Consider the following 17,512-nt stretch of genomic DNA (forward strand, 5'->3'; position numbering starts at 1 on the left):
AAGTTCAGTGCAATCCATCTCAACGTTCCTTCCTGAACAACTGGCTTATGGCCCTCTGTAGGAAGAGCAGGAGAGTTGAAGCAGCAGTGGCTGAAATAAGCCACGCCACACGCCAGAGGCAAGTGAGGGCCCTGGAATGAGCGGCTGACAGCGGAAAAAGATGACCTGAAAGAGTCTGTTTATTTAACTACGCTCTCAATATAATGTGTCTTTCAGTTCAGTTTAAATAAATTCAACACTCTCTCTCTCTCACACACACACACACACATACACACACACACACACACGCATGCATGCACTTATACAAACATAGACACACACACTTCTAGGGATAGATGTGAAGGGTCTTGAAAGCAGATTTGGGTTAAATAGGCGTGTTTCGTGACAGGGCCATGATGTGATAACAACTTCATGGCCAGAGGTCACCGGGGGTCACCCCTGGCGGGTAGACAGGAAATGCCAGACAAGTGGCACCATGCATGACCACACAGACATGCGCACACACATACACACGCGCACACACGCACACACACACACACACACACACACACACGTATATATGCTTGTGCAGGAAGGGGAGAGATGCCACATTAAACAGTCTTGCTAAAAGTAGCTGGGAAATGAAGACCACCACCACCCAAAAACAAGGCCTTCCACTGTACACACACACACAAACCCACACCCACACACACATAGGCCTGTTAACTTCAAGTTAAGTTAACCTCAAGATTCAAGTTAACCTCTGCTGTGCACGGTACACACTGCCCTGGGCTTAAAGTCCATCTCCTCCGGGACTGTTTGGATCACGGGGACTCCCTGTGCATGTCCCCAGCAGGCTGTACCACAAAACACTAATTGGCAATCACTCAACCGTGCTTGCTAAAAAGACATTTCCGCCTCCGATGACTTGTCATTTTGCCCTTTAATGAAGCGCTGCATTCACTGTCTGAGGGAGGCAGGAGCCGCCCGCACGCCCGTCCACACACCTACACACCCACACGCATGTTGGCCTTCCGCACACTCGGCGGCACCCCCCTCCCCCACACGCATATTCACCCGCACACACTCTGCTGAACTGCCTGCTCGCTCGCCCAGCCGCTCTGGCTCCCCAAGACCTGCCCAAGACTCACTTTATTCTCACCCTTGCTCTTTTAGATAAACAGAAAAGCCACATGACAGAGGACCTCAGCCTTCAAGGCCACGGCAACTCTTGCGGTTATCGCTTCAGTTCAGCAGGAAACCCCCCGGGAGGATCGTAGCGCCCCCGCTGGGGATCTTTAGGCAAAGCAAGAAAAAAAAAACCTAAAAATCTGCGGATGTCGGCGGGCGCAGAGATGAGTCGTTACGGTTGCTATGACTCCAGTTGCTATGCATCTTAAACAACTGGACAATAATCCACCAGACTGCTTGATCGCTATCGGCACTGAGCTGGACGTTTACTTTTACATTGCCTAGTTACAAAAATATCCTTGCGCAACAGTGTTTGTAGAGGGACTTCAATCACTCCATGCAGTTTACCCAAATGAGTTAGCTAAAGGTTAGCAGTTGGCCAGTTCCCCACCAGTAAGAATTTGAATAGCTTACACTTATCAGGTAGATGGTCTGAATAACACCGACATGCCAGATCTGGAGGTCTGTTATCAGACTTACTAAGAGGAAAACAAATGTTGAAAAATATAAAAATGACTCTTGAAAAATGTCATACATGGAGATAAGATCTTAGATTAAGGAAGTAGCAGTGTATAGAAAGTATTTGCAAAAATGCTACATAATTTCACAATGCACTTTTATACATTAAATTTGTTTCTGTAAAATCATACCTTTCAGATACAACTAAAAATTTTCTCCGATTTTCCTCCACATCCTGGCACATAATGTCTAAACGCCAAAAACATCAGAATGCTAAGAGCTCACTTAGAAACAAAGAGCAAATACTGTAGTTAAGATAATATTCTAGAAAATGGCTGTTTACAGTAAATCAAGGATTAACCAGTCACCACGACCACATTCAGACAACAAGGGCCATGTGACGACAAGCAGGCAGTTACTGCTACACAATGTGGACAGACATCACAGACGCAGCCCTGAGTTGGCCGCGTATTCAAATGAAAACCTCACATATAAAATACCTCAACACCAGCACTTGTCCAAAAAGCCAATGTAGTTTATTCATACACCTGTTTTGTAAATAGCGTTTCCATAGAAGCGTTTTCAAATAAAACCTGCATTAAACTGGCAGTGTTGCTGTTCGCAAAGGAGTTATCACCAAGGAAGAAGTAAAGGCCTTGAAAACTTAACAGATTATATTTTTTCATGATTCCTCACTACAAGAATGTGCCTTTCACTTTAAACTGTGGGATTTGGTGGGGGGATGTATGGGGAAAACATTAGACCATTTCTAAACATGGCGCTCAAGACACTAACAAAATGTGCAAAAATGAAAGAAAGACAAACACAGAGAATACCACTCTAATGTGGAACACGGTTGGTACAACTCAAATGAGATTGGCAATCACGTTCCATAAACAACTGACGTAAACTCAATTGTTTTACAGCGTGAAAATAAATTCAAGGTAAACACTTCAAATATAATTACCTGGCAATAACATTTAAAGTCAACTCTCAGTATGTGGTGTAATTCATCTTCTGTGTGTGTTAAATTAATCTTAACCCTTTATAATATCAGCAAAAAGGAGCAAAAAGTAGGGACTGAGAACAAGGCTTGAGAACAAGGTGTGAGGGACTGGGAGAGAAAGAGAGAGGTGATGGAGTGAGAGGAGCTGAGTGGGAGTGAGAGAGGAGGTGAGTGGGAGTGAGGGAGGAGGTGAGTGGGAGTAAGGGCGGAGGTGACTGGGAATGAAGGAGGAGGTGACTGGGAGTGAGGGAGGAGGTGAGTGGGTCTGAGAAGCAGCTGTACTACCTCTACACTACACACGAGGGGCTTGTAGGAGAAATATACTAGTTACAAATGATGTCGCACACAAAGACACTCTGCTATAACCATAACTGCAGACCGTACCTACCCCTGCTCTGCTAGATCCATAACTGCAGACCGTACCTACCCCTGCTCTGCTATAACCATAACTGCAGACCGTACCTACCCCTGCTCTGCTAGATCCATAACTGCAGACCGTACCTACCCCTGCTCTGCTATAACCATAACTGCAGACCGTACCTACCCCTGCTCTGCTAGATCCATAACTGCAGACCGTACCTACCCCTGCTCTGCTAGATCCATAACTGCAGACCGTACCTACCCCTGCTCTGCTAGATCCATAACTGCAGACCGTACCTACCTCTGCTCTGCTATAACCATAACTGCAGACCGTACCTACCCCTGCTCTGCTATAACCATAACTGCAGACCGTACCTACCCCTGCTCTGCTAGATCCATAACTGCAGACCGTACCTACCCCTGCTCTGCTAGATCCATAACTGCAGACCGTACCTACCCCTGCTCTGCTAGATCCATAACTGCAGACCGTACCTACCCCTGCTCTGCTATATCCATAACTGCAGACCGTACATACCCCTGCTCTGCTAGATCCATAACTGCAGACCGTACCTACCTCTGCTCTGCTATAACCATAACTGCAGACCGTACCTACCCTTGCTCTGCTATAACCATAACTGCAGACCATACCTACCCCTGCTCTGCTATAACCATAACTGCAGACCGTACCTACCCCTGCTCTGCTATAACCATAACTGCAGACCGTACCTACCTCTGCTCTGCTATAACCATAACTGCAGCCCGTACCTACCCCTGCTCTGCTATAACCATAACTGCAGACCATACCTACCCCTGCTCTGCTATAACCATAACTGCAGACCGTACCTACCCCTGCTGGCTCACAAGCCTCCAAACCCGCATGCCAGTGCCCTGCAAACCCGTTCCAATCACAGCCTGTGTATGCAGCGTAGGGTTGAGACTGTGCTGGTGCTTTTCCGGTTCCGGTTCCCCGCACAAGCGCCCTTTTGTCCTATCACTCACGGAGCGTGCGGGACAGTCGGGGGGTGGGTAAAGATTCCAGGGCTCCGGTTCCGTCTGGCCGCCCACCCACGCCTCCAAGGCAGACCAGAACACAGCACCTCCGCTTTGGTAATGGGGACACAAAGGCGCATTCCTGACTCTCCATGAGGAGACGCTCAACTGAGCTTGAGACAAGGGCCTGCTAATAGCGCATGGACAGACGGTTGACGGGGTTATCCCTGCTGCGTGTGCATGCTCACACACACACACACACACACACACACACACCAAATTACACAGAAATGGAGTATATGTTGAGCAAAATGGAAAAGACAAAATGGCTAATTAGTTAGGGTAAGAGAAAAGCAGCAGTTGAATGTATTTGTAACTATACACGATTCCATTCATCTTCATAGGAAACTATAACCTGGACACAATATGGAGAATATCAGGTCTCAACTGTGCTAATGATACAATATCTAGACAATCGCCATAAACAACTACATATACAATGCATACTTTGTGGGAGCTATCTGTGAAGGGCAGGTCTTACTGGTGCTATAAAATAAGTTAGGAGCTATTTTGATTGGACGTTCCAGTTGTCCGCACAGTAAACTCAAGGTCAAGGTAAAGGCTTGTTTCGCGCAGTGGCTCCTGCCTTGCCTGTTTGCTTCTTTAAGGCGGCACTGTGCCTCGGTGAGGAGGCGATGCAGCCTCGCCCGCCCGGTGGAACATTAACCCGGGTCGTTGCGCAAGCTGCTGGCCTGTGCCAACTTTATTAAGCACACAAGCCTCAGTCGTGCTGTCTACACCAGGGGGAGAGCAATGATCAACCAGACCCTTCCACGCACGCACGCGTGTACGCACACACTTCTCCTGCTTCCCTCTGTCCGTGTCTCTGCCTCTCTCTCCCTACCTTGGGCGTCAATCCACCAGTCTTTCTCTCTCACACACACAAACGTGCACGCGCCCTCGCCTTGGCCTTTGTGTGCGTGCAATCGCTTAACGCTCAGTCCTGGTCCCTCTCTTCCTTTCGTACGCCTTCTCTCCTTTGACTCCCTCTCTTTCTCTCCCTCTCTTTCTTCTGGCGGGAACAGATGAGCGCTTGCTGGTCATGGCTAGCAATTCGGGGGGGGGGGGGGGGGGGGGGGGGGGAGAGCTGCCCTGCCATCATCAATTACATAAATAAATACCAGAAGAGCAATAAGGCGTGTGGCGCGGGGAGCCAAGGGCGGGGCCCGGGGGCGGGGCCGGGGGCGGGAGTCCAGGCACCAGCATGTTCCTCAGCCTGTCGCAAGCCTGCCCTTCATGCTGTGACTGGCACCGCGCTGACGAGTGGATGGCCTGCATAGCCAGCAGCGACGCTTCTGTAACGCTCGCGCAGTTTTGGCAGTCTTTTCTTTGTTGCTGTTTTTGTTTTTCTTCTTATTGTCAGAAGATTTCTGAAGGAGGAGGAGATACTAGCCAAGCATGTTTTATCAGTCAAAAAGTAATATCCCTGTTCATATGGTTGGCAGCCAACACGATGTACCCCGAACACTGAGAAAGGAATCTATACTTCAGTGAAGTCGTTAACTGAAGAAAGGATTGCTTTGGCTCCAGTTTCGAAATATCACAGAAGAAGTATCCCTGCGGACTTATAAGCATAGCGGTATGCATTATGTACAGTACCTAAGGCCTTCATGAGTGCAGAAGGTGCCGCAGTATTCTGAAAGGTTTGAAAGGCCCAGAATACCAGAAACGGCAAAAAATGTGTTGAGTTTATGTGTAGAGTTACTACCACAATTTAGCAGCGTGTCATTATAGCCATGGGCTGCAGAAACGTGGGTGGCGTGGACTGATAGCAGAAGCCAAGAGTCTAATTCATCACTAGCTTCCACAGTTCAGTACGTCTGCGTTTAAACTTCGGCTTTTGATAACATAAATATGAAGTGCATTGCTCATCACCTGTTGGTTCCTAGTGACCAGGATTACAGCCACATTTATCCCCAAACATAGCCCATAATAAACATAACGGCTAGAGACCCATTAGTCAGAGCTAGTCGTCATGAGACGTTTTAAACAAGCACCAGTAAGTAAATAACAGCCAAGCCTAGCCCTCATTACAGCCTGTAAATAGGTTGGCGGGTAATGTCTGAGAGAATCAGGTTAACAGTCCACCGTGCACCTCACACGACCCATGATAGCACGACTTCAGCATATTACACTGTGACGTCTAAGACAGTCCCCGGCACGGCGAGTGTTTCTCCCCGCTTCTCTTCTGCCTCAGCTTGGCATGGGTTTAGAGGCATTTCTAGATGACCCCCGGGCTGCGTTCCACGCCGACGGGCCCCGAGGGAGGCACAGCACCTCTGCACTCCTTGGTGGGGCCGGGCGGGGCGCTAAAGGAGGAGGTCAGATGCAGAGTTTGACGAGGACAGGCCTCCGCGCGGGGCGCTGAGTATGTTCGTGGAGCTGACGTGGGACAGAAGACATCGTGGGGAGGTGTGTGCTGGATGAAGCTCCTGGCTGGTGGCGGGTGAGGGCCGATGCTGCTATTGGCTGACGGACACTGTAACATTTGACAGGCCATACTACTGCGCTTCGGTTTGCCCTGTCAGTGTCTAACTTATCTTTGATCTCCTTGAGTGCTTTAAAAAAAAAAGGGGGGGGGGGGGTTGATGATCCAGGACCATAGGTAGACGCGTCAAACTTTAATAAAACCTTCTGAAAGAGCATTTTGATCTCTCCGAGAAAAAAATATACTCTACAGATGTGGAAGTACAATTTACACAGAAAGTTATGAGGCCCAACAATATACCATACTAAATGTTATACAAACATTTGATAAGATCATATGGATTATATCACAATAATCCATTTCTGTGTAGGTGAGTGCAAATATGAAATTAAACATACTGGATGCAGTTTATTAAAATCAAAATCCAAGGCATATAAAAGTCCTTTTCTGGACTGCCGAGATTCGGCAGCCCATTTGAGAGGTATTTAGTAAGGTAGTACTGGAGCAGTACTGCACACTACACGCTACCCCTCTTGGGCCCGCTCTACTTATGCAATGAGCTGTTAGGCTGGTTATTGGCATGATCCACTCGTTCTAGTTCTGTCCAAAGAAAACAACAGTCATGTCACAAAATATGACACGCTGTGCACTGGACACTGGCCGGACAACTCGGGAAAGGACGTTCGGTTAAAGTAGTTAGTTTGGAAAGTCGCATCAAGAAAGAAAGAAGAACGAACACCTTTCGAACCTCGCTATTAAAAAACCTCGAAATCTCGTCTTTCTAGTCTTGATGACAAACAGCCTACATGGCCTACAGACACAATGGAAATATTTCTGACATGCATTTGTGATTCAGACGTGTCATAATATTTCCTAAAAAGGAGCTAAAGGTAGCTAAAACCGTAGTTTGGCTTTTTCAAAGAGCCCCTTTCGACTTTGTTACCATATCCGCAGCCTTTCTGCTAGTGTGCAAAAGTTTCTCTTGCCTCCCCTTCACATCACCCACACCGCTCTAGGGTACCACAACAGATGGACACGAGTCTGCCTTCAAAACCTCATTCTTGTTAATGCGCGAGTTGTAAGATTACTTACAGATAATACGTAAATGCGCTCAGTCCCGCCGGGACGGTGCTCAGTCCTTTCCCGGAGCAGTCGGCACCTCCGTCTTCGTCGCAGCGGCACTGGGGCGAGCATGCAGCCGGGGTGGACTGTCCTTGTCCGGCAGCACCGTGTCGTAATGTGCACAATCCCAGCAGGAAAATGCGGATGACCAACAAGAGCATTGTCGTCTTTTTTTTTTCTTCTTTTTTTTTTGGGAAAAGGAGACTCGAATACCACCCCGATGTATCTGCCTCCAAATCGTGTAAAAGCGGTAGCGAGATTCTGTACCTCGAAGCAGAGGCGATCTTGGTGCCCTGGGTGACTTTACCGACTTCAGTAAGTGTTACTGCGTTTCGATCGGACGAACTCGATCTGTTGGCCGGTTAACGGGCTACAAACCGTCTCTTTGTCGATCGGTGCCCCAGAAGATATGCATGTTGTGCCCAATACTTCACCCCCCGCCGCTGAAACCAGAGCGCTTACCTACAATATAAGTAAGCTGGGCCAGACAACGTTCATGCTGCGCCGAGCCCGTTTGCCCAGCACCTCCGGGCAGCACCAGCACCAACACCTTTCGCTTGGCCCTTGTTGCTGCGCCCCTGAAACCGAACTCTGGAACCGAGTAAGGAAACGACGGCGGACGACCTCGACGGCAAGGGGTTTTCGGCGTCTCACGCAGGAAAAACACGGCCAGCTCTCCGCCGTGGCTCACGTAGCCTCCCCTGGTTCCTCCACCACCCCGCGCGCGATACTACCCCGCTCGTGCAGTCGCTCGCAACCACCACAGGACGGCCAGCTCCGCGAGCTGCTGAATATGCTAATACCAGAATACATATTAATGAGTTGTCAACCTTGGGCATCGTTACACACGAGTGAAGTTTATAAGCGATCAGTGCCCGAAATTACTGCTGCTCTACCCTAACTATACGGTCATAGTTTAAAAAAATGTAGAATGCAGGAAAACAAACGGATAAAATACCTGATTTTTTAAATCATGGAAGAAGATTAAGTCTCACTTGGGACTAGAATGAAAGTATTTAAAACATGAGCAATACCATTGCAGTCATAAACTTACAAACCTAAGCTTATGTAAAAAGTTATGTAAGTATTACTTTATTCTATTAGGAAGCAATCTGTATCTGACTGAAGCTTTGTATCTAATAGATGGCATCATACAAATGTAGGTCATTATTGGTGTGTTGTTGCCTTACTTTAAAATAATGTGACCTTAGGATTCAGTGTTATATAATTCATAGTGTTTAAGGTATATATAGTGTAAACAGACCTTAATTCTTTTTTTGTTTTTAGATATATTTAGAATTAAAGTTTTGTTATTGCCATCTTTATTAGGATTATAAGACATCATGATGTTTTTACATATATGTGAATAATCACACAGGCTGCAAACACACACACACCACAGAAACCCCTCCAGGGATTAGGTTTGACTTGCAAGCGGACATGCCAGAGAGAGAGCGAGAGCGAGAGCGAGAGAGAGAGAGAGAGAGAGAGAGAGAGAGAGAGAGAGAGAGAGAGAGAGAGAGAGAGAGAGAGAGAGAGAGAGAGAGAGAAGCCAGCCTCTTAGCTGTAAAATCTTCCATATATGTCACCTCAGTAGAACCAGTCACCACTCCACTGATGTTGGGTTTATCTGAACTTGCTATTTGCTCTTGCAGCTACATAACCTAGACTTTTTCTTACCATGTACAGGCAATTAAGCGGCTGAATGTGTGAAGCAGTGATACTGATTTTTAGACCATTGGTTTTTAGACCAAGGAGGTTAAACTTTCCAGAAGGTTACACAGTACCTATTGACCTTACTGTTAAATTCAGAAAAAGATAAAAATATAGAATTTGCAGACATTTAATTGCCTGTCCTACTTAATGTAGATCAGTACGTGGTCCGCACAGCAAATGTTTGGTTAGTCTTCCTTTTCCTTGGATTGACAGACCACATGGTTTCTCTCCAATTTTCACCAAACATTTCATCACATTATTTCACCCCAGTCCAAATAATGATATGTGAGTGATATCAGTGGAGATGGTGAACCAGACATGCGTTACTCATTTCCAGCTACAGCAGCAAAGATAGCACCGCTGGTTTTTAAGCTGAACCAATCGGTCGCCCTGGTGACCAAGGCCTCATAAACTGCCAAGTGTTCCACAGGACAGGAAGGGCCACAAGGCAATGAATTTTCATGCAAATGCAATTTGCATAAGCAGCTGTGGGGTAGGGGTGGAGAGGGGTGGGGCAGTGAAAAGGCACTTGTGCAACTTGTTATGACAGATGCCCGAAAAGGAAGAAACCTGAAGGAGAACACATTTGAATGGCACACATCTCCCCCCCCCCCCCCAACCCCTACATACAGACACTGGACTATTAAACTCTGTGTGTGTGTGTGTGTGTGTGTGTGTGTGTGTGAGAGAGATTAACTAAATCAGTCACTGGGAAAAAAACACAAAAACTACATTTGTTTTTGTAGGGACAGTAACATCAGATAAGCACAATTAGTCTGATTTGAGAAACTATGATTCACACCGGGTCATTGTGGTTTGATTACTAAAAAGAATAGTGAGTGAAGTATTCAAAGATACAAAAAATCTCCAAGAAATTCATTCACTATTCACAGTAGGTCCACAACAAAGAAATAGAAATATAATTCTGATTACTCAGTCTCAGATAAAGTCTTTCATCTCTTGATTTGAAAAATAAAAATTATGGACTAGAGTTCTTATAAAGAAAATGGGTAATTACAGACCTACAAAACAAAGAACAAGTTATCTCTAATCTCAGTGAAGACATCAAATCTAAATACTACACCCAACTGTTGCACTGATCTGGAGATAAACACACCGGGGAACGAAGAGTGATGATCAAACTCTCTGGCTCTCTGATCACTTTATTAGAAACACCTCCCCTTGTACATCTGGTGTCGTTCACAATCTTTCAGCCATTCCCTACTCAATCTTTTATTAATGGTCAGTGGCTGACCACATATCCACTGTTGAACGTATAATTTGGATGGCGATACAATTACTAGCACAAGAGTCGCAGTGACACGGCCATGGTAGCCGCATCTGCACTGCAAAAAAGGCATCGGTACAAGTTTAAATGCTGAGAGCGGTTTGCCACGCCATAATATCCAAGTCAACAAGCGTTTGGTTGTCAAAGGGCTAAAAGACGACTAACAGTAAATCTGCATGACCACTGACATGCTGTATTCTTTAACTGTATGTTAGGATAGGAAAGTAGGTGCTGCTAATAAAGTGGAAGGTGAAAATAATATAGGCTATAAATACAATTTCTAGTCGGTTATGACATACTGTAGATAATGGAAAGAGGCTGTTTTATCTGTTAGCGTGTCGTTGTCTGCGTGTGTGAGTTAAGAAAGAAGAGGTGAGGTTGGACTGGCAGGTTCTGTAGAAATGCAATTACTGCCATCTGCCGGAGAGAGACGGTATTTTATACTGGGGGGGAAGGGGGAGGGGGTGAGCTGGAGCTCTACTGTAGACTAACAAGCGCGGAAAGAGCGCCATGCAGTGGATGACATGCTGAAGCAGAGATATACTGGTCCCAGAAAGGGTGAAAGAGTTAAGTTTGTCTAAATTTACGGTGCCATGAAGAACATGCGCCGATCGATAGATAGATAGATAATGCAATGATTTTCACACATACAAACTGGCATACGCACACATTCGACGACAGCTCCTGATAAAACTGTGACGGACCTAGACGGCCCCACTTTACCCCACAGTGAAAATGACAGGGGCCGCGGTTCAAAAAGAGTCCAGAGACACGAACCACAGAAAACGGGGCCCGAATACATCACTAATTACCGGCCCCCGGCAGCTCGCCTGCGTCCTAACCACACCCAACCACAAACCGCTACGCACTGCGCCTGCCACCGGCACCCGGCAATCATGACAAATTTGGGATTTGTTCGGGGTGCTTACGCGTGTTAGTCGCTGCCGAGAGGGAGTCTTGCGGCGATGGAAGGGCTGCCCGGAACACGCTGGGAGGACCGTTCTTAGTCATAGTGGAGGGAATATCTGCCGTGTCCGGTAGCCACAATCAGTAGTGTGTGTTTTGAGATGTAAAAAAAAAAGGTTAAAAATGAAACGATAAAGTGCTGTACACATATACAATCATACCCTATTTTGCCATATAAATACACACATACTATTCGCATAGTATCATAAACCACACATATGATTTAGATGGTAAGTTATTGCATGTTTAGCCCAATAGCCTCCTATCTGAACACTGATACCCCCCCCGCCCATCTGTCTGTTCTGATCGACAGTAATCAGATCGGGAAATAAAAGCTCCCCAAGCGCGTCACGCTGCGCGCGTCAGCCAGCTCTCTCCGCACCCCACCCTCCCGTCATTTAGTCCTCGTTATCCAGCCCCACCGAGGCTGACTCATCGCACTTGCCTCCACCTCATCCGTCCGGACTCGGCCGGATAACTTCTTCCCCCCCCCAGCCCAGTCGCAGCAGACGGCTGATAAAACCAAAACCGTCACCGTCTCCATGTGACGAATGTTTGAAAGAACCGTGCTTAAAGAAATGATTCAAATTTTTTACATTTTTTTTTTTTTTTTTTTTTACATTTTATTTTGTGTGTGCTAGAGGCGATATGAGGGTGTCAGTTTTTAGTGTTTTTAAGCCACAATGATGACACACAAATCCAAAATGATTAGAGCCACTACTGACGGGGTTTGATTGTACAAACAACTGTATACAGATAACACAACGGTACACAACTGTTATACAACTGTACACTGTACATAGACAAACATTGATTGCCACATGTCCATATATATGTGGTTAGCGCCTACACAATGAAAAAGACTGATTTGTAATTGAAACATGCAGAGCTTTGCCCAAATAAAAAAGCTGATGGCATGACACTGAGGCTACATGTCCAGACAATGTTATCTTCCAAGCTTACAGACTGGTCTTGGATCAGTTTCATGGAGCAGGAAGCAAGTCAAGGTGTTGAGAGCTATGCAGCTATGCTCGCAGCTGTCCTGGGGTGTCCACTAGGAGGTCAAGATTGTCCACTATGGTGACTAATATGGTAGCTTGTCTTACCAAACCCAAATGTTCTTAAAGTTTATCTAATTATTGCTTTATGTAATCTTTTTGTTTTATCAACTGGATTCATCTTGGCACAAAAACATATTTAGTGAATATTTATGATGGGTTTGAAAGGAGCCTGTCAAATTCAATCAGTGCTCAGCTGGCTGAAAGTATGAAAACTCCTGCAGTGAGAAGGGGCACTGAGTCTTGACCAGCAGGTGGTGCTCATCCCCCTTTCTGATGTGGCTGCCCTTTGCTGCAAACCACACAGAACAGTCAATAGATGAGATGCAAGACAGACAGGCAGTTTATGCCATATATCCTCACAATGCTGTTACTGTGCTGTCAAACAGTCATCAGAAGAGAGAGTGCGGAGGAATCGGGGGGGTGGCGGGGGGAGGGAGAGAGAGAGATGGACAATCGAGAAAAAGACAAGTGCATCTTTCAGATTGCGCAATTAATCGTCCCAAAAGGGAGGAAGATGATCATGAAAGCAGGAGACCAGCGCACACTTGTCACATTGCACAGTCAACATTACGTCAATATCCTTCAGGCACTGTGGCCATCTTCTCTTCGGCCATCTACTTCAGCCGGGAACCACTGAATGAAGGCATTGAGAGCTTTGCTGTCTCCTGTCAATGCTGAACACTTGTTGTTCACGTGGTGCATGTCTCACTCGGCAATTAATATCACTCTGTCCCCCACAATTGCACTTTAGACCCAGTTGTCAGGGAGAAAAACACTGAATCGAAGCGTGCTAGCAGCCAAACAAAGTTTCTAGGCCGGCCGGCTGCCGGCGATGACCACCACTGTCACACATATGACTAAAAGATGAGGGGGTCTTTTTCTTTTTTTTTAATGAAGGAAATTGGCATTCAGCGTGCCAGTTATGCCTTGGTTGCCTGGGTGATGACTGGGTGGTTTGACTCGTCCAATGGCCTCGTGTGGCTGGCGTGCTGGAACAATTTCTCTCGAACCACGCAGATCGAACATGGCCGCAAATCGCACAGAGCCGGGTCTGCGTGCAACGAATTACAGAGGGGGCCGATATTGGGTTATTTCCGTGAGTGATGATAATGGGAAATGGGTGAAGGTGGGCATGTAGCTTGGGAAAAACTCTGTACACGCTGAGCAAAAGCGATGTCGGCAGCAAGAATAAACGTGGAAATGTTACACAGTCCGCAATGCTGGACTACTATAAAGCATTATATCAGGAGTAGGGGTCCATGGAGACTGCCAGTCTACGCTGGAACCTTCTGGACAGCTGTCTTGAGCTTCCTACGTACTGGTGCTATAGACACATCAATCTGGCTGAGTGCACTCCAAATGCGATTGCTCAGTACATAATTCCTGGCAGATAGCATACACAGCCTGTTGCGGGCACCATCTACCTGTTTGGACACCGAGCTGCACGAGAAACCCAGCCTAACACATCTCCCATCTCCATGTTGCCATGTTGACTCTCAGCTTCACCGAAACGCAAAGAAGGATACGCAAATTACCTAATGCACTGGGAAACGTTCTCTTCAGTGTCCACCAGCTTGTCTGTAAATCAAGGGTCACACCACCCTGTCAATCAAGTGCGGTGCAGTCCCAGTGACCATGCTCATACCTGAGAGCAGGCTCCAGGTCAGATTGAAATGATTCTATTTACGATGGACGCTCCATCTCGCCCGCATTAATGAGCAGCGCCAGGCCCGAGTCCCTGAAGAGCATGTGCCTCTGCTGGTTAGGAATACTGATTATAAGGACCAAAGCAGACTGCTTCCCACACCAAGCACACGGAAAGCTGACAAGACACAGGGAATTTATGTTTCGGTGTAAGGCCATGGGCAATGCAATGAAGGCAATTCATTGCAGAAAAGGATAAATATACATGATGTTGTATGTATTTGTGGGGCTTCTTGGAAGACAAGGCTATTGGATTTTATGTTAATTGAGGTTTTATTTAAAAAAAAAAAAAGGCAAATTTAACTCCAATCTAGTATTAGATATAACTGACCCTGTAACTTTTCATACAAGATTTCTCATGCAAATACTGACAACTTCACATGAAATACTACTGGAATGAACAGATCTGAAAGGTTAAGATGAATGCATGTGCTATCCCCTTTGTATCCATGCCAAGAGAAATACAGCAGTGTTTTTGCAAATGTGACAAAAGACTAGCCAGCCTCTCTTGCATGTGGGTGTGCATGCATGCACACCCCCACACACATGCACACACATGCATACATACATACAGAAAGAGGACAGCAGCAGGCAGCTACACGACAGATCTACCAATTAGGCGCCTCACAGGGCCTTGTTAACCCCCTGCTTGTTTGTCTGAGAGCTGCCCACTTCAGAGGTGCAAACATGGCACACTGGCTGGTAAAAAAGAGGGTAGTTGCGCGCACACACACACACACACACACACACACACACACACACACACACACACACACACACACACACACACATGCATGCTTGTCTTAACCACAGGACAACCTCCTCTTCCTCTTGTCCAGGAACTGGATCTGCTCAGCAAAGCAGAACCAGAAAGTGGAGCAACGGAGGCAGCACACGGGCCCAAAATACCTTGAGAAGGAAGAGAGAGACATCTTCACTGGAAGGACGAGGGATGGAGACGGTTTCAGTGGAAGGAAGAGGGAGACAACTTCGGTGGAAATGTAAGCGGTAAATATGTCCACTTGTGTGTGTGGCTGTGCGCGTTCTGCAATGGAAGAGCATCTGGGCTCTTTGCAACTATAACAATACACCTACAAAAACCTACACTAGAAAGATATCAAATCAGAAGTATTGTAACGCACGGCCCGAGTGCCAAAGGGCATAGAGCAGGACATACAGACTCCCTCGACTTTGTGAGACATTTAATGTTAGCAGGGCACTCACACAGAACAAAACAGTGAACGTAAACACAGCTAAACAGTGCTACAAAGAGTGAACGTTTAACACAGACTGTCTACACAACGATGACGACTGACTTACATACGCACGCTACCTTAACAATGAACAACATCCTGCACACTTTGACTAGGGTTAATATACATAGACAGGACGAGGTGCAGACACAGATCCTCCCACTGCACGTGGCGGGCCAAACCACGTGACTTGCAGAGGTAAGCGTTCCATGACAGAACCCCTTCCCAAGGGACATGTCCTTCCATAGAATGCGAACCTCCGGGCGCCATGTGCATGTAAACACAAACGCAGCACGGCCATGCCCAGTGCCCATCCAGTACCAGGCGGGCCAGATGCCACCAGTAAGGGACACCTCGCAGCGAGAGGGAGAAAGGCAGCTTCCCTGCCTCTCTCAGGGTAGTCCGGTATGCTTCCAACGACATTGCGCCTGTGAACATAAAGGCACAAACACAAACAAACAATAGCGCCCACATATAGACATATATGGCACCGTGTGGTGGCACCAGGCTTCAGAGCAGGTGCCTGAAACGTGTCCGTGGCCTCAATGGACACGCGGGGGTGCACATTCGCCACAGTTCCAGACGTACTACCTCTCCTAACAGTCCTCCTCTCTCCCGCTACTCTAGGAGCGTTCCAGAGGCAGTTTGCCTCCGAGGCTTTGGGCAGACCCCTCCAGTCTCGCGGGCGAGTCCGCTGAAGGGAAGGGACTAGGGCTTAATTCAGCCCTGCCCTCCGGAGATCCCGCTGGCTCCACCCAACCGCCCTCTTTCTGGTCATTGTGGGGCACATCGGTCCTCCTTGACCCAGGCTTCATGGCCCCGGACCCCCCACCAAGAAATTCCTGGGTGTGTTCCCCTCCACTTCTGGAGTGGACATTGACAATGGTCACGTTCCTCTCCCCAATCTCCTGGGATCCAGGCAGCAGTACAGGGCGTGCTTATGCATTTCTTGCTGTGGGAGCTTGCGTCCTGTGACAGTTGGTTATTCTTTAACGCGTGGCCTGAGTGTCGAAGGGCGTAGAGCAGGATGCGCAGACTCCCTTGACTTTGTGAGACATTTAATACCGTTTAACAGGACACTCACACAGAACAAAACAGTGAACGTAAACACAGCTAAACAGTGCTACAAAGAGTGAACGTTTAACACAGACTGTCTACACAACGATGACGACTGACTTACATACACATGCTACCTTAACAATGAACAACATCCTGCACACTTTGACGAGGGTTCATATACATAGACAAGACGAGGTGCAGGTGTGTGCAGGCATGGCCACAAACACAGATCCTCGCACTGCACGTGGCGGGCTAAACCACGTGACTCGCGGAGGCGAACGTTCCGTGACAGTATAAGAGTGTCTTGGCCTCATGTCATGATAATAATTGTTCTACATCTGGGACACACATGCAATACCTTCAGATCTATCTACTGCACAAGCTGAGGGCAAACAGCATTGATACTATCAGGTACGCGTCGTGTGTTATACTTGGAAAAAAGAAACAGAATAAAACCTAAAACAGCAGCAAGTAAATGCTGGCACTCCACAGCTGATTTCATTCAGAGAAGGCGAGAGGAAAAAGAAGCAGATCCAGCCTGAAGGAGGAGAGACATGGATTTTCTTTGCTATTCTTTGTCTTTCCACTCTCTTCCAGTGCATGCCATATTGTGTTTGTTAATTTCATCTGATGAAGTTTTATGGGTCAAGGCTTCTCCTCAGGGGCACAGACACATGCAACTGAGCTTGATGGGAGTGAGTTTGTGTTCATGTGTTTGTATATGTGTTTATGTTTGTGTGTATGTGTGTGTGTAGGTGTGTAGGTGTGTGTGTGTGTGTGTGTTTGTATAAGAGACTGTCAAGAATGAAGGAAGGGAATAAGTTTCAGGTTCAATGAAAGGAAAGCAGCAGTTTAATCTGAAAGCTGGTG

General features: G+C 47.0%; 1 protein-coding gene across 1 annotated transcript in view; it reads right to left on the reverse strand.

Annotated features, from left to right (window-relative positions):
* The window catches only part of lgr4 (leucine-rich repeat containing G protein-coupled receptor 4), a 42,315-nt gene extending 33,759 nt beyond the window's left edge, over positions 1–8,556 (reverse strand). Inside the window, exon 1 of the mRNA XM_035521080.2 lies at positions 7,566–8,556. Within this exon, the coding sequence (XP_035376973.1) occupies positions 7,566–7,756 (191 nt within the window). The 5' untranslated portion in view covers positions 7,757–8,556. The remainder of the gene's footprint in view (positions 1–7,565) is intronic.
* Positions 8,557–17,512: the final 8,956 nt, after the last annotated feature.

This window comes from Electrophorus electricus, chromosome 23 (genome assembly GCF_041902795.1).
Source record: "Electrophorus electricus isolate QZ-2024a chromosome 23, ASM4190279v1, whole genome shotgun sequence".
Taxonomy (NCBI): domain Eukaryota; kingdom Metazoa; phylum Chordata; class Actinopteri; order Gymnotiformes; family Gymnotidae; genus Electrophorus; species Electrophorus electricus.